Consider the following 18172-nt stretch of genomic DNA (forward strand, 5'->3'; position numbering starts at 1 on the left):
TCTGGATGTGGTTCGGGCTTCCACCTATACTCCCCTGTAATGCAGAGGCTCCTCAGGAAACCTCCTTCACTGGACACATTGTAGCCCCATTTTAGGTATTCCAATCATTTATAGGCAGAAGACAGACTTACAAGCTTTCCATGGTAATATTTCTGGCTATTCCTTTCTCTCCCCCTCCAGTGTCGGTTTTATAATATAATGCAAGAAAAACCATGATTCAAAAGACAGCCAAGCATCTTAACATTTTTCCCCCTTTCCACCATTCCATCCATGTCTCAGTCTCTGTATTCCAGAGCCCTGTTCTTCTAAAGCTGTGCCTACATCATTTTTTACCTCTGTCCTATTTATCCCATTCATACCTGTTTAATTGTTCTCCCATCTGCTTTGTTCTTTGATTCCCCTCTCCCTATTTGTATATTGCCCCCCTCCCCAATACCCAAATTATCCTGTGTCTATTCCCTGCCCTGTGTTCCACCTTCCCCTCCCACCCCTATGCCTACCTCTACATCCTAGCAACCAGCTAAGAATCCACTTTAGTGGATTAGTATGGGTTCTTTTTCTTAGTCTTTTACATTAGTGGTCCTATGCAGTATTTTTCCTTTTGTGACTGACTAATTTCACTCAACATAATGCCCTTAAGGTCCATCCATGTTAGGAAGTGGCATGCAGCTTCCTTGTTATTTTTCAATGTAGCATAGTACTCCATTGTGTGTATGTACCACAGCTTGTTTATCCATTCTTCAGTTGATGGGCACTTTGGCTGACTTCCATATTTTTGCTATTGTAAATAGTGCAGCTATGAACATTGGTGTGAATATATCTTCCCGTGTTGTGGCTCGTTTGTCTTGTGGGTAAATACCAAGTCGAGGAATTGCTGGATCGAATGGTATTTCTATTTTCAACCTTCTGAGGAAGCGCCATATTGCTTTCCAAGGAGGTTGGACCATTTTGCAGTCCCACCAACAATGCAGGAGTGTCCCAGTCTCTCCACATCCCTGCCAGCATTTATTGTCCTCAACTTTTTTTTATCTTTGCTGTTATTGCTGGTGTGAGATGATATCTTATTGTTGTTTTGATTTGCATCTCCCTAATGGCTAGTGATAGTGAATATGTCTTCATATGTTTGTTGGCTGCTCGGATCTCCTCCCTGGTGAAGTGTCTGTTCATATCCTGTGCCCATTTTCTGATTGGGTTATTCGTCTTGTTTTTGTATCATTGGCTCTTGATCATATGCTACCTCTTGAAACGGTTGAACATGAACCATTTTCTTTTGGTGCAGGAATCCTCTGTGTATTCCTTCCGTCTTCTCTTGATGCTTTCTGCATCATTCAATTATTTGCCCAGAGAATCTCTCAATAATGAAAGTGGAGGCTTGAATTTTTTCTTCAGTTCCCCCAGGTTGAGAAATGCTGAGCATGTTCTTCCTTTCTGGTTTTCTGATTCCAGATCTTTGCACATTTTGTTGTAATATTTGGCTTTATCTTCTCAAGCTGATCTTTGAAATTTTCTGTTCAGCTCTTGGACCTCCTCATTTCTTCCATTTGCTTTAGCATCTCTATGTTGGAGAGCAAGTTTCAGTGTCTCCTCTGACATCCATTTTGACCTTTTCTTTCATTCTTGTCTTCTTAATTGTGCTTGGTAAAATAGAGAGTAATGGCGAAAAAAGGAAGATCCTTAATGAGATAGACTGATAACACTGGTTGCAAGAATGGGTTTGACAATTACAATGTGCAGGAGTGGGCAGTGTTTTGTTCTGCTGCACCAAGGGTCACTCTGGGTCTAAGCAGACTGGATGACAACAACCCTTATCTACTCAGACTGGCTTGGAGTAAGAGCCAGTTCTGTTAAACAAGATGATTGATAGGGAGTCAGGATCTTCTGGTCCCACTCACCCAGAGACCCAAGGCTACCTATGCACTTAAATGGTAAGAAGTCAAGGGTACATTTTCAGGAAGGCAGAAGCAGAAGCTTATAACAAAATGGAGTTTTGACCTTATGTCAGTTGTTTTATTATGCCAAGTGCTTCCTCTTTAGAAGTTTGCTAGTACGTAATGGGTGTAGCATCTTTTAATCAACCACAGTTACTTACTGGCAAAGGTAAAATTCATAACCAAGCAATCTAGATGTAAAATTTACATTCTTAACTACTTTATTATTCTGTCTTTCAACCTGGAACTAGCAACTCACATTGAACTGCATATTCCCTAGTCTATATACCACAGCAGAAGAAATTATTTTAGGGCAAGGTAGTGATGTTTTAGCAGCAGCACCCAAAGAACCCTGCACGTAAGTCATATATTGTAAAGCAACTGAAAAGTTCAAATACTTTGTAGTTCATAAGTGCTTGACACACTTTCACCACTTTGGCCCATGGAATGTCTACATCCCCCAAAAATGTTCTTGTTGTTGCTGTTAAGTGTCATCAAATCAGTTCTGACTCATAGTGACCCTGTATAGGGTTTCTGAGGAGTGGCTGGTGGGTTTGAACCATCGACTTGCAATTAGCTTATTCAACAGCACCACACCAGGAGTATAAATGAACCAAAAAGGGTTCCTGCCCAAGGCACACAGAAATCCATCTCTGGACATCAGCCTTTAAGGAAGAGAAGGTAGCCTTATTACAAAATGTTGAGTGAAAAAGCAAGAAATATAATTCCTAGCTCTGAATCCCCAAATATCGGGGCTTTTTCAGATTTATAGGGAAATAGACAGGTAAGTTATACATATTTACAAAAAGGGATGGGATAAGGCTAGGGATTGGTTGACTCCCTATATATCATTTCTGAAGATGTATATCTTTCTTGGTTAGATAGCGTCATGATTCTTCCTCAGAGATGTTGGTGAATTTGAACCCCTAATCTTGCAGTTAGCGGCCCAACACGTACCCCATAGCACACCTAGGGCTTCTTACATGTAAAATGGTGGCTATTTATTCATAGTCCTTGTTCTTGTCAAGTAGCTCTGGTAGTATAGTAGTTACTGGTCGGGCTGCTAATCTCATGGTCAGCAGTTTGAAACTACCAGTGGTTCTGAGGGAGAAAGATGAAGCTTTTTTATTTTATTTTTTTAAGGTTTTTATTGTGGATTGAGTCAGATCATCAGTTTTACATTCAACAAATCATACACCTTGTTTCATTACAATGATTATAATCCCCTCCATGTACCATCAGTTAACAGTATTTCTCCCTATTCATTTTAGCTCTCACTTTTTTAAAAGAACACTCAGGCATATATAATAATTTACACCACAAAAGGGCACATTCTGTAAGTCTGCCTACTGGCTGCCAGTTCTTAGTCCCTCTCTTCCCATGAATCTAGAGTCCTCAGTGCTCCTTCTCTCCATGTTCCCATCTCTGCCTCCATCTCTGGTGTCGCTGCTTCTCTGGATGGTGGTGGTGCTGATGCGTCGTGGAGTCAGTTCCAACTCATAGTGACCCTGTGCAGGGTTTCCAAGGCTGTAATCTTTACAGGAGCAGAAAGCCTCATTTTTCTCCTGCAAAACAGCTGGTAGTTTCAAACTGCTGACCTTGTGTTTTGCAGCCCAATTAATAACCACTACACTAGTAGCATTCCACTTGTGCTCTTCTCCCTTGATGGTCCTAGGGTCCTTTGTTTGGGGTCTAAGATGAAGCATTTTGCTCCTGTAAAGATTTACAGCCTCAGAAACCCTATACAGGGTCGCCATGAGTCAGAACCAACTCCATGTCGTACCACCACCATTCTTGTCATGAAGGAAGTTATGAGGAGAAAGCTGCCAACAGTGCCTGAGTTTCTGATCACTTTATACATGGCACATAAGGAATGGAACTAACATTCAAGAAGTGCTTGCATAACACCTGTCTTTTAATCCTCATAACAATGCTGCAATGAAATCAGGATTTTCAACTGATACAACTGAAGCACATCTTCCAGGATTAGCTAACTAGTAATCTTCAGAAATGTGCTTCAAGCCCTGGCTTGTTGGACTCCAAATCTTTGTTCTTTCCTCCACGGTAGAGTACATCCCTCATGGACTTGGGTTTAGCCACAAAAGATTAGGTAATGATATCCGCCCTTTCATGTTTAGAACTCATTAGTCCATATAATCCTAAAACGTATAAATACTTAATGATAAGTACTCTTAGTATTGTCCACTAGAGGGGAAAGAGCAATTTCCAATTGATTGAATGGTTTACAAGTCATTTCAGACTTTTCTTTTTTTTTTTTTTTTCGCTCTCTATCTGGCAGAGATTTTCTTACTTATTTTGCACTGATAAGTAGACATAATAGATGAAATTTGAATTCAAGTGACGATTGTTATTTCTTCACATAATTTGTAAGAACTGACTGTCAAGGGGGACCAAGTGAGATATTCCTCATGCCCTCTCTCCGATCCCCCATTCAGGGAGAAGGCCATAATAGAAGGAGCATAAGGTGAGTTGTGGGTGTCTTATGAATCATGCTGATTCATTCCCACTCCTCAATTCTGTCCTTGTGTTCTACACTGATGTTATGATTTTAAACTGGGAGAATGTGTGTTGTGGACAGATTTAGATAGCAATGATGGGATTTTCATATCCAGGCACATTTTTTGCCTAGTGTCTGCTCTGAACAATGACACTTATTTACAAGACAGATGGGTAATGTTTGTTATATTCTGTAACCACATATTGATTATGTGTGGCATTGAGACGTTTCTAATTCATAGGGACCCTCAATAGGGTTTCTGAGACTATAAATATTTATGGGAGAAGAAAGCCTCATCTTTGTAACAAGGAACAGCTGGTGGATTTGAATTGTTGACCTTTTGGTTAGCAGCCCAAGGCATAATCCAATATGTTGCCTGGGTTCTTTTTATTACTAGTTGTTGCTAACTGCCATGAAGTCAGTTCGAACTCGTAACAACAGTGTGTAGGGTTTCCAAGAAGTGATTGGTGGGTTTGAACTGCCAGCCTTGTGGTTAGCAGTCCAGTGCTTATTCTACAGTGCCTCATTACTAGTGGTAATGGTGGTGGTTGTGTGCTGTGGAGTCAGTTCTGACTTATAAAGGCCCTGTATAGGTATAAATCTTTACAGGAGCAGAAAGCCTCATCTTTCTTCCATGGAGTGTCTGGTAGATTTGAACTGCTGACCTTCAGGTTAGCATTCCAATTCATAACCCACTAAACTACCAGGGCTCCTTACATTTCCAGTTGCTGTTGTTGCTGTTATTAAGGGCCGTCGAGTTGGTTCCAACTCATAGCAACTCTGCGTAGGATTTCCAAAGAGTGGTTAGTTGGTTTGAATTACCAACTTTGTGGTTAGTAGTTTAGTGTTTATCTTACAGTGCTCATTACTAGTTTTTGTTAAGTGCCATTGAGTCAGTTCCAACTCATAGCGACCCTGTTTTCTGAATTGTTGTTGCTAAATGCCTTCAAATTGGTTTTGACGCATAGTGACCCTAGGACTTCTGAGGAGCGGCTGGTGGGTTTGAATCGCCACCTTTTAGTTCAAACAGACTTTGTGGCCCAGTGTTTATCCTACAGCACCACTCTGTTTTCCGAGTGGTGGTGGTGGTTATATGCCGTGGAGTCGGTTCTGACTCATAGCCACCCTGCACAGGGTTTCTGAGGCTGTAAATCTTTACAGGAGCAGAAAGCTTCATCTTTCTCCCGCAGAACTGATGGTAGTTTCGAACTGCCGACCCTGAAGTTAGCAGCCTGATTTATAACCTTTACTCTACCAGAGCTCCTTGAAATTGTATATATATATAACTGTGCTCTTCTTCTCAATGCCACATATTAGATGAAAATAAGTTTCTCGTAATATTATGTTCCTGACCTTGTTGTAATTAATGGTAGTCCCAAATAAAGTCACATTAACTCACAAATTATATTTAATAATGAACATGTGAAACAACAATTTATCACCTGGTTAAATATTCAGCAATGCTAATAATTCTTTGCTTGGCCTATCTAAAACTCATTTTTTTCTTAAAACACATAATCTCTATCTGTGCTGACAACATTGAAAGGCTGTTTGTGTATATTTCCACAATGCATAGTATACAGGAGGTATGAAATTGGGATCCTAAATGACCATTTATTAATCTCTAGTGTAAAGGAGCTCTGGTAGCGTAGTGGTTACGAATCGGGCTGCGAACCTTAAGGTCAGCGGTTCGAAACTACCAGCCGCTCCACGGGAGAAAGATGAGGCTTTCTACTCCCGTAAAGATTTACACCCTTGGAAACCCTGTACAGGGTTGCTATGGGTCGGAACCGACTCGACGGCACTTAACAACAACAACAACAACAGTGTAAATGAACTGTTACAAGTAAAGATATCAAGAGTCTAACCCAACCCTAGCTATTCCATTCACTGGTTGGTAATTTTCAATGAACAGTACTCCAGTTTCACAAATTATTATATTTGGGGGCCAGATGAAGGTTTCTTAAACTTTAAAATTCAGTGGTTTTAAAGGTTCTGAATAAATATTGATTTTTCCTATGTCTTCCCAGTACAGTAAATATGCATCAAAATTTCTAATGTAAATGTCTATAATTAATTGTTATAGAAATAGATCATTTAGAAAGTGAAAACACAAGAGGAAACATTATACCCATGATTTATGAACCTAGATAGGTGGATTCAAAAATAATCCTTTTTGTGGTTCTAATCGTTGTGCTGTGCATAAGGTCGCTATGGGTCGGTACCTACTCAATGGCACCTAACAACAATCACTTTAATAGGAGCTCTGGTAACGTAGTGGTTATGAATCGGGCTGCTAACCTTAAGATCAGCAGTTTGAAACTACCAGCCGTTCAGAAAGATGAGGCTTTCTGCTCCTGTAAAGATTTACAGCCTCGGAGAAACCCTATATAGGATCTCCATGAGTCAGAACTTGCTCCACGGCACACTACCACCACCACCACCAATCACTTTAATGGAGTCCTGCTGTGGCACTATAGGATAGGCACTTGACTTGAAGGTTGGTTTGAACCTCAAGATTGGCAGTTCAAACTCACCAGCTGCTCTTTGGAACCCTATATAGGCTTGCTATGGGTTGGAACCGACTTGATGGTACTTAACAATGGCAACAGCAGTCACTTTAATACCTTTACATAGTTTATTTGTAGGTGTAGGGATGTATTTGTTGTTGTGTGTCATTGAGTCAACTCCAACTCAGCGATTTTATGTACAACAGAACAAGACCCTGCCTGGTCTTATACCATACTCACACTTATTGTTATGCCTGAGCCCATTCCTGGTGCCACTGTGCTAATCCATCTCGTTAGGGGTCTTCCTCTTTTTTTAATGACCCTCCCCTTTACCAAGCGTAATGTCCTTCTCCAGGAACTGGTCCCTCCTGATAATATGTCCAAATTATGGACTCCTGGTGTGGCACTGTAGTATAAGCACTCGACTGCAAGGTCGAGTTAAACCACAAGGTTGGAGGTTTAAAGTCACCAATTGCTCCTTAAAAACCCTATACAAGTACTGGCTGCTCTGAAAAGCCATCTTTGCATTGTTCCCTGGTCCAGTTCCCGAGTCCGGCTTCCTGCTCCCTGCAGCCACCTCCGCCATGCTCCTTCTCCTCCGCCGCTGTGGACTCCGACAGCTCTCTCGCCAGTCCCTGAACTCGCTCGCACTCTTTGTCCTCCTCTGTATCGGATCACCAGCGTGCCCCATCATGTCAGATGCGGCTGTGGACACCAACTCCGAGATCACCACCAAGGACTTAAAGGAGAAGAAGGAGGTTGTGGACGAAACAGAAAATGGAAGAGATGCACCTGCCAATGGGAACACTAATGAGGAAAATGGGGAACAGAAATCTGACAATGAGGTAGAGGAGGAAAGGAAGAAGGTGATGGTGAGGAAGAAGATGGAGATGAAGATGATGATGTTGACACCAAGAAGCAGAAGACCGACGAGGATGACTAACAGCAAAAAAGGAAAAGGTAAATTAAAAAGACCACCGTGACCTATTCACCCTCCACTTCCTGTCTCAGAATCTAAACGTGGGCACCTTCGAGTTGAGAGTCCCACCCCTCCACTTTGGGCAGTGCCACCGGCAGATAACACGCGCTCACCACCACCCAACCAAAACCACAACGTGAATATGCAACAGGGGAGAAAAAAGAACCAAAACCTCCAAGGCCCTGCTAATTTTCTTAAAAGTCCTTTAAAAAGGAAAATTTGTTTGTATTTTTATTTACATTTTATATTTTTGTACATATTGTTAGGAGTCAGCCATTTTTAATGATCTCAGATGACCAAACCAGCCTTTGGAGCATTCTCTGCCCTAATTCTGACTTTACTTGTGGTGTGACCATGTTTGTTATCATCTCAAAGGAGAAAAAAAACCTTGTAAAAAAGCAAAAACAACAACAACAACAAAATCACAATCTTATTCCGAACATTCCAGTAACATTTTTGTGTATGTACTTAGCTGTACTATAAGTAGTTGGTTTGTATGAGATGGTTAAAAAAGGCCAAAGATAAAAGTTTCTTTTCCTTTTTTCGTGTGTGTCTATGTAGTTGCTGTTTATTTATTTATTTATTTTTTGGCCTGTTTGATGTGTGTATGAAACAATGTTGTCTAACAATAAACCAGAATTTTATTTAAAACAACAACAACAATATCAACCAAAAAAAACCCTATACAGGGCCACTATAGGTCGGAACTGACTCAACGGCACTTAACAACCACAACAATGAGAGATGAAGTCTCCCCATCCAGCTTCTAAAGGAGAATTCTGGCAGTACTTCTTTCAACACATGGTACCTTTAATATTCTTCTCCAACACCATAACTCAAATGCATCAATTCTTCTATGATCTTTCTTATTCATTGTTCAACTTTCACATGCATATGAAGCTACTGAAAATACCATGACTTGGGTCAGGCTCACCTTTGTCCTCAAATTGATACCAAAGCTCTTGAATACTTAAAGTATTCAGGTCTTGTGCAGCAGATTTGCCTAATGCAATATACCTTTTGATTTCTTGACTGATGATTACATGAGTGTTATTTGTGGTTATAAGTAAAATGAAGTCTGTGACAAATTCGATCTTTTCTTCATTTATCATGATGTTATTTACTGGTCCAGTTGTGAAGATTTTTGTTTTCTTTACATTAAGGTGAAATCCATACTGAAGTCTATGGTCTTTATCTGTAAATATTTTGTTTTCTTTGCTTTCAGCAAGTAAGGCTGTATCTTCACCGTATTGCAGGTTTTAAATTTGTCTTCCTCCACTCTTGATGCCATGTTCTTCTCAATATAATCCAGTTTCTAAGATTATTTTCTCAGCATACAGAATGAATGAATGAATATGGTGAAAGAATACCACCTTGGACTACACTTTTCCTGATTTTAAACCTTTCAATGTCCCCTTGTTCTGTTCAAATGACTGCCTCTTGGTCTATGTACAGCTCCTCAAGAGTGCAAGCAAATGTTCTGAAATACCCATTCTTCGAAAAGTTATCCATAGTTTGTCATAATCCACAAAGTGGAAAGTTTTTTCATAATCAATAAAGCACCAGTAAACATATTTTTGGTATTCTCCACTTTAAGACCAGATCCATCTGACGTCATCAATGATATTCCTAGTTCCACACCATCGTCTAAATCGGGTTTGTGTTGGGGACCTGCCTTAACAGGGGAGTTTGGTTCACGAAGTAGGAACATCTGGCGGCGAAAGAGACAGAGAAAGAATAAACACAGAGACGCGACGAGAGAGACAAAGAGACACCCGGAGACCAGAGTGGATGCAAGATTGGCAGACAGACCCTGGATTGCAGGCATCATGGCCCTGCAGGCAGTAATGCACGCAGGTTTCAATCTGCGTCCATATTTTATTTCAGGGAGAGATATTACAAAAAGGAAGAAGGGGATTATTAAGACAGGGTACAGAAATGAAATGTAATTAATCGTTCAAAACAGGACACAATGATTTACAGGAACAAATTCTAAAATATACATTGCAAATTGTCTTAATAATCTAACATCCTTAATTTTCCAAAAATTCAAGCAAATTGTTATAAATTATTTTTTAGGCTCAAATCCTAAGGCAGGGACTCGAGGTTTCTCAAGGCTAATTAACATACCTATAGCACTTAATCTCGAATGGGTAAAGGTGAAAAGGATTTAAAAGGTCTGAAGAGAGTCAAGCTGTTTCAGCTACCTGGTTTAGGCTTTCAGGAGGAAGAAGGACCTCTAGGTTAATGGGTTACACCTGGGGACGATTTGAGAAGGTTGTCACTATTATTCCTTGAACAATACTCCGGAATTCGCCAATCTACTTTGAGTGAATTCCTTGGGCAGATTGTCTCCAGAGCCTCTTTGCGGAATCTCAGCAAACCTGCCTTTGGAACTTTTTATGGCCTCGGCTTTAGAAGAGGTTTTTGTTTTAATATTTGTCCATGTGTATCAAGGGCTCATGTATTAAGTTAATATCAAACATAACTGAATAATTTGATAAAGAACAGTTTGGACATGCTTGCCAGGTGGCCAGAGTTTGTTCCTCAGAGAGATTTGTTCCTAGGACCCTACGCACTGCCAGCACAGTGGAGACATTAAGAGAGGCACATAAGAAACCATTTTCTCAGAAGCTACAATTCCTGTAGTTAGAAGCATAGAATGAATAATAAGACCAAAGAAAATTATACAGAGGTAGCCCACCAGTGAGTTTGCAAAAACCAATGAACCCGGGACGTCAGGAGGTCACTACCTTTGGCCCTCAGGATCCCTGGCTAGCCATTCTGAGTGGGGCCATCATGTAGGATTTTCATCCATGACACAGGGCCTCAACATCTCAGTGCTTTGCGGTCCCCAACAGGTTTGATTTTCTAGTAGTTCCCTGTCAATGTACTACTGCAGTCGTTTGTGAATTATCTTCAGGAAATTTTTACTTGCATGTGATATTAATAGTAAATGATTTCCACATTCTGTTGGGTCACCTCTTTTCTGAATGGGAACAAATATGGATCTCTTCCAATTGGTTGACAAAGTAGCTGCCTTCCAAATTTCTTTGCATAGATGAGTGAGTATCTCCAATGCTGCATTAATTTGTTCAAACAGTTCAGTTTGTATTCTTTCAATTCCTGGAGCCTTGTTTTTACCAATACCTTCAGTGCGGCTTAGTCTTCTTTCTTCAGTACCATTGGTTCTTGATCACATGCTACCTCTTAAAATTGTTGAATATCAACTCTGTACAGGATTTCCGAGAAGCAGCTGGTGGGTTTGCACCACTGACTTTGTGGTTTGTAGTCCAGTTCTTATCCTACAGCACCAGGAGTCTATTTGCCCAAAGACTCCTTCAGTATTTCCAGTTGAGGCTTGAATTTTTTTTTTCAGATTTTTTAGCTTGAGAAATACTGAGCATGATTTCCCAACCTCCATGTCTTTGCACATTTCATTAAGATATTTGACTTTGCCTCCTCAAACTGCCCTTTGAAATTTTCTTTTCAGATTTTTACTTCCTCATTTCTTACATTCACCTTAGCATCTCTATGCTGGAGAGCAAGTTTGAGTCTCTTCTGACATCCATTTTGGTCTTTTTCTTCTTTCTTAATGACCTTTTGCTTTCTTCCTGTATTATTTTCTTGATGTCATCCATAATTCTTTCGGTTTTCAGTCATTAGTGTCTAATGTACCAAACCTGTTCTCGAGATCATCTCTAATTTCAGGTGGGATATGTTCAATGTCATATTTTGGCTCTCGAGAACTTTAGTTTTCTTCAGCTTCAGTCTGAACTTATATATGAGCAATTGATGATCTGTATCATAGTCTGCCCCTGGCCTTGTTTTGACTGACGATATTGAGCTTTTCCAGTGTCTCTTCCCACAGATGTAGTCAATTTGATTCCTGTGTATTCCATCTGGTGATATCCTGTGTATAATCAAGTTGCATGTTGTTTAAAAATGTATTTGCAATGAAGAAGTCATCAATCTTGAAAAAGTCTATCATACCATCTATATCATCATATCACCAAGGCCATATTTTCCAACTACTGACCTTTCCTCTTTTTTTCCAATCTTCACATTCCAATCACCAGTAATTATCAATCAATCTTGATTTCATGTTTGATCAATTTCAGACTGAAGAAGTTAGAATTCTTCAATTTCATTATCATGGTCTTTAGTGGTCGCTGTGTAAATTTAAATAATAATAGTATTAACAGGTCTTCCTTTGTTGTTGTTGTTAAGTACTGTTCCCACTTATGGACCCTGTATAGGGTTTCTGAGGCATGGCTGATAGTTAAACCTCCAATCTTTAGGTTCAAGCCAACCTTGTGGTCCATTGTTTATTCTACTGTGGCACACCTGGACTCTGGTCCTCTTTGTAGGCATATGGATATTATCCTATTACAGTGTTATATTTCAAGATGGATCTTGAAATAATTCTTTTTTATGAAGAATGCGACACCATTTCTTTTGGATTTGTCATTCCTTGCATAGTAAATCATACGATAGTAATATTGAAAATGTCCAAAACTAGTCCATTTCAGCTCACTAATGCCCAGGAGGAGTCCTGGTGTGGTGCTGTGGGCTAATGCGTCAGACTACAAAGTCGTTTGAACTGCAAGGTTGGCAGTTCAAGCTCACCAGCTGCTTCTTGGAAACCCTATACAAGGGTGCTATGGGTCGGAATTGACTCTACAGCATTTAACAACAACAAAAACAGCAATGCCTAGGATATCAACCATTATGCATCCCATTTTATATTGATAACTTCCAATTGTTCTAGATTCATACTGCATACATTCCATGTTTCGGTTACTAATGGATGTTACAGCTATTTCTCATTTTGAGTTGTGCCTTATCAGTAAATGAAGGTTCTGAAAGTTTTACTCCATTCATGTCATCACAGTCAACTCTACTTTGAGAAGGCATCTCTTCACAGTCATATTTTGAATGCCTTCCAACTTGAGGGGTCTATCTTCTGGCACTTTGACAATCTTCTGGCACTATATCTGTATACATAAGGTTTTCAGCGGTTAAACATTCCAAAATAGTCTGCCTTTTCTTTCTAGTTGAATTAGTCTGGAAGCTCCGCTGAAACCTGCTGACTCCAGCATCCCAGCAACATACAAACCACCATAGTACAACACATTGATAGATGAGTGGGAGTCAATATGTTGCTGTGTATCAAAATTGTTCTCATTGATGATGCTCACTGGTGCTGTGCTAAATGTTTTATATACACAAATTCATTTTTTCTTCACTAGAATTAACGAAGCATATTGTATTTTTTCCCAGTTTATTAGATGGAGAAATGGAAGCTAATGTAGGTTAAAACATTGAACATCACATAGGTAATATGTGTTGAAGCTGAGATTCAAATTCATGTGAATCTAAATCCAAATCTTTTGCTTTCAACTATTAGTTTATTCTGTCATCTCTATATTTTTTCTTTACTTAACCTCGGAATTGTATGCTGTTTATAGCTCTGGTAGCGTAGTGGTTAAGAATTGGGCTGCGAACCTCAAGGTCGGCAGTTCGAAACTACCAGCGGCTCTGCGGAAGAAAGATGAGGTGATCTGCTTCTGTAAAGATTTACAGCCTCGGAAACCCTGTGTAGGGTCACTATGAGTTGGAACCGACTCCATGACACATAACAACAACAACAACAATAGTTTCATCATTGTTATTTTTCATATTCTTTAAATCTAATTAAATAATCTTTTGTTATTGAACTTTAGGTTTCTTTTAGTTTGGGTTGTTAGGAATAAAAGCATGAGAGAAAAAAACCCACCTTTATTAAAGGTTTTTCCTTCTTTTGGATTGTTCCTATCTGATAAAATCTCAGAAATGGACTAAGTACATTAAAAGATATAAATGCTTAGTGGCTTTTAATATACATTGCCAAAATATATTACTAAAGATTGTACTGATTTACATGGCACCAGATTTTCTAGCATTGGATATATTTGAGCCAAAAAATTTACACTGAGTACTTTCAAATACTGGCATTACCTTACTAGATATCCTTATTAGATGTTTAATTTATAAAATGAGTTTTCAAATTTGTTATTTAAATTTAGTTTTTAGGTTAAGAGATTTTTAAAATGTCAATGAGAAATACAAAGCTTTCACTTTGTTTTCACTCACTGCTACAATATAGTTCATGATACGACTATTTGGTGGCACACAAAAAGAACGGGTTTAGGCAGAGGAAAGCAAACATCTAAAGATGGGTAATGGAGAGCAGGTCGGTTTTAATCTTTTTTTGTGGGGTTAAGAGGTGGAGTAAGGAATAGAGAGGAAGACAGGATCAGCTGAAAAAGAATAAAAAAGAATGGAATGTAGTCTTAGACAATTTAATCAAGCTCAGGGTGAGAAATAACAGTAGAGATAATAGAATAGGAATAAACTCACAATTTTAAAAGTGTTTATCAAACTAGTATTGCAACTTAATAGAGAAACTGAGATGCAGAGTGGTACAGTAACTTGTCAAAATTTACATAGCTCGTAAATGGCTGAGTTTAAATTCTTATTCTATCTTTAAATTAAACATGGAAGAGTAACAAAAATTTGAGTGATACATTTATAGTGAAAAGTGAGTTAAATTTTTTTTTTTTTATCTCAGTGACATATAAAATAGAGATCAACGAGGAGAAACAGGGCAGTATTTAAAAAAAAAAAATTACCAGAATGTTACGCATTATTAAGGGTCAGAGTGTTTGTATATATCAGCTCATTTAATCCAGATAATAGTTCTTTGTTGGAGTTTTAGTGTGGCGCTTGCTGTAGGATCAGCACTGGACTGCGAACCACAAGGTCAGCTGCTCCTCGTAAAATCTACACAGGATCTCTATCAGTCGGAACCGACTTGATGGCACTTAACAATAGTTCCGCGAGACAAGTACTATTAGTTCTATTTTTCCAGACAAAAGACTGACAGATGATAAACAACACATTCTCTGCTTGCGTTGAGTGATTTACATCTAAAGAGCTGATTCTGGAGCAAGACATGGAAGACTGAAGGAGACTTGGCAACGAACAAAGTAGGGTAAGGTAAGCCGGCTGAAAGTGAGAAACGCAGGAAAAATTTCCTATACAGGAAGTTGCCGTTCCAGCATTCAAATCTACCCAGCCAGCCCGCCAAGACACCACAAAGCCCGCCCCTCAGTCACAAACCACGCCCCCCATCTGTAGCCGTTCTCCGAGCTCCCAATACTTCCCTCCTTCCTTTTCACCCCTCCCACTCCGTCGAACAGCGTTTCCTGTGCGCTGGGTGCTGATTGGTTCAGCAGGCGGAAGTGAGGGCGGGCGGTGGGGCCGTTGCCGCAGTGACAGTGCTGGGGGAGCCCGAAGATGGCGGCGTCGCGTCGCTCTCAGCATCATCACCACCATCATCAACAACAGCTCCAGCCCGCCCCAGGGGCTTCGGCTCCGCCGCCGCCACCTCCTCCCCCACTCAGCCCCGGCCTACCCCCCGGGACTACCCCATCCTCCCCCACGGCCAGTGGCCTGGCCCCCTTCGCCTCTCCGCGGCACGGCCTAGCACTGCTGGAGGGGGATGGCAGCCGGGATCCGCCCGACAGGCCTCGATCTCCGGACCCAGTTGACAGTACTAGCTGTTGCAGTACCACCAGCACCATCTGTACTGCCGCTACCGCTCCCGTGGTCCCGGTGGTTTCGGCTTCATCTGCCGTTGGGGTCACTCCCAACCCATCCGGCGGTGGCAGTAACAATTCACCGTCGTCCTCCTCTTCCCCGACTTCTTCCTCATCTTCCTCTCCATCCTCTCCAGGATCGAGCTTGGCGGAGAGCCCCGAGGCTATCGGGGTTAGCACCACAGCAACATTGGGGCCTGGGGCGGCGGGACCTGGGCCGGGGGTCCCAGCAGTGAGCGGGGCCCTACGAGAACTGCTGGAGGCCTGTCGCAATGGAGACGTGTCCCGGGTAAAGAGGCTGGTGGACGCGGCAAACGTGAATGCTAAGGACATGGCCGGCCGGAAGTCTTCGCCCCTGCACTTCGCTGCAGGTCAGAGACTTTTGAATTGTTTAACGAGGGTTTGGGGATCCGGGACGGAGGTCTGAGTAGGAACGTGTAACTGATAGGAATGTGGATGGTACAAAATGGGGGCGTGGTTATGGTTATTTGGCTCTTCACCTGAAAACGGGAGCTTCCTTTCTTTAGATAGTGGTTAGGTTTAGGTGACGGGGGTGTGGTAGGGGACTGTGAAGCCACTCTAGTGTTTTGCTCTGTGATAACCTGTACTCATTCCCAAACTCTGTAGAAGTAGTTCTGCGTACGGGTGCACAGTATTTGAACTTTTCAGTTCTCAATGTGTCGGGAAAAAGTTAGATTTGGGCAGTTTTAGAGTTTTTGTTTGTTTGCCTGATTATTATTATTTTTTTTTACAAGGATATGCCCCTGAGGACAAGTCTAGACGAAAAGTTTAATGTAACTCAGCAAGTGCTTAAAGATCTGTTGTGGTTTTAGTAAGCTAGTGGAAGATGTAATGAAGTGTGTGTAACTCTTTTTGTCAAAAAGTTTAAAGTGTACTTGGGAAGACCAAAATATTCCTGTATGAATCAACTGGAGAAGAACATTTCGATGCATTGTTTGATGATGGAAGAAATAGAGGCTTTGAAGTTCTAAGTACTGCTTTTTATTAGTTGTTTACAAGTACCTTCTCTTAGCTGTTTTCATTTTCTAACGGGCAAAATGATATACTAGAGTTGTGGGAGGATAATGAGACATATCTGATACATAAGTTCTTCAAAAAAAGTGCTAGTTCCTAAACCCTGGATTCCACACTTTATTCTGTCTTTGCCTCTGCTTCTCTCCACCCACCCCCACCCCCCCTTTTAAAAGCAGATAGTTGAGTATATTCTTTTATGGACACCTTCTGTCCTAAAAAAATATATGAAGATAAAAAACACAGGACCATAATCTCAATGTCCCAATATTGGTATTTTAAAAAATAAAGGTAATGAAGTTTATATACAGTACATAGTTTACACTAGAAGTGTATGCATTGTAGACATATGCTCCTGTATAAGTATATAATGCATACACTTGTTATGTGAGGTGTATATGGAGGCCTGCTGTGCCACTGTAAGATAAGTACTAGATTGCTAACTGCAAGATTGGCAGTTCAAACCCACTAGCTGTTCCGTGGAAACCCTCTACAGGGTTGCTGTGACTCAGTGCTTAACAGTGAAAACTATCTCCTGGTGTGGCACTGTGGGTTAATGTGCTAGACTGTAAAGTTGGTTTGAACTGCAAGGTTGGCAGTTCAAGCTCACCAGCTGCTCCTTGGAAAACTTTTACAGGGCTACTACGGGTCCAAACCAACTTGACAGCACTTAACAACTATATATATAATTCAGGTAGGACAGAAATAGAGGATTATGTACCCTCACATGTCAAAGTTGTCACATCAGAGATACCCTCTATTAAAATTTTCCCCATGTTTCTAAATGTATGAGGGGACTTCAAAAAGTTTGTGGGAAAATTCCATTCTATTTTAATTCCATCTTTCCATGAACTTTTTGAGGCCTCCTTGTATATATCACTCCTTCAGTTTGTTTTGTGAGTAATAAAATGTATGTTAACATTTTATGTATATTACTTATTTTGACTGCAAAGAAAAGCTATTTTCATTTTATAGATGACAAGAGTGAAGCACTTATTATTTAAACAAGTCCGGCTCATACAGTAAGTGGTGGAACTGGGTTTGAACTCAAACAGCTCTGTTTTAGAGTTTGTGAAATCAAACTTAAGGTATCATTATGTAAGCCTGAATTAAGGCCACTTTAAATTTTTGGGAGTAATTGTGTGGTTTCTGCTTTCATAGTGTGTTGGGAGAAATAGTAATTGATGGACATACATTGCAAGAGTAACGTTAATACTTTTTTTTTTTTTTCTTGCAACACTTACTTAGATATAAGTAGCCCTGGTAGCATAGTGTATTTAGTTCAATTGTGGAAAACAGACAAGAAAAACTCCACAGTCTAAAAACTTAACACCTTTTAGTCAATTTGCCATACTCATGTTCATATGAGTAGTCTTCTCGATCATGTATAACCTGAGTTGTTGTTCATGTGGTAGAGTCAGTTTTGACTCATAGTGACCTGACCCTATGTGATAGAATAGAACTGCCTCATAGATAGAGTATTCTTGGTTGATGGCTAGGTCTTTCTCCCACGGTGTGGATTCACTCACTGTGTGTATTGCAACTGCCAAACTTTTGATTAG

The 18172-nt window shown here is 40.4% G+C and overlaps 1 protein-coding gene across 1 annotated transcript in view; it reads left to right on the forward strand.

Annotated features, from left to right (window-relative positions):
* The first annotated feature begins 15248 nt into the window (after positions 1-15248).
* Positions 15249-18172, forward strand: part of TNKS (tankyrase, TRF1-interacting ankyrin-related ADP-ribose polymerase) — a 278487-nt gene continuing 275563 nt past the window's right edge. Inside the window, exon 1 of the mRNA XM_006834485.1 lies at positions 15249-15949. Coding sequence (XP_006834548.1) covers positions 15277-15949 — 673 coding nt within the window. The 5' untranslated portion in view covers positions 15249-15276. The remainder of the gene's footprint in view (positions 15950-18172) is intronic.

Source organism: Chrysochloris asiatica, unplaced genomic scaffold (genome assembly GCF_000296735.1).
Source record: "Chrysochloris asiatica unplaced genomic scaffold, ChrAsi1.0 scaffold00011, whole genome shotgun sequence".
NCBI classification, from domain to species: Eukaryota; Metazoa; Chordata; class Mammalia; order Afrosoricida; family Chrysochloridae; genus Chrysochloris; species Chrysochloris asiatica.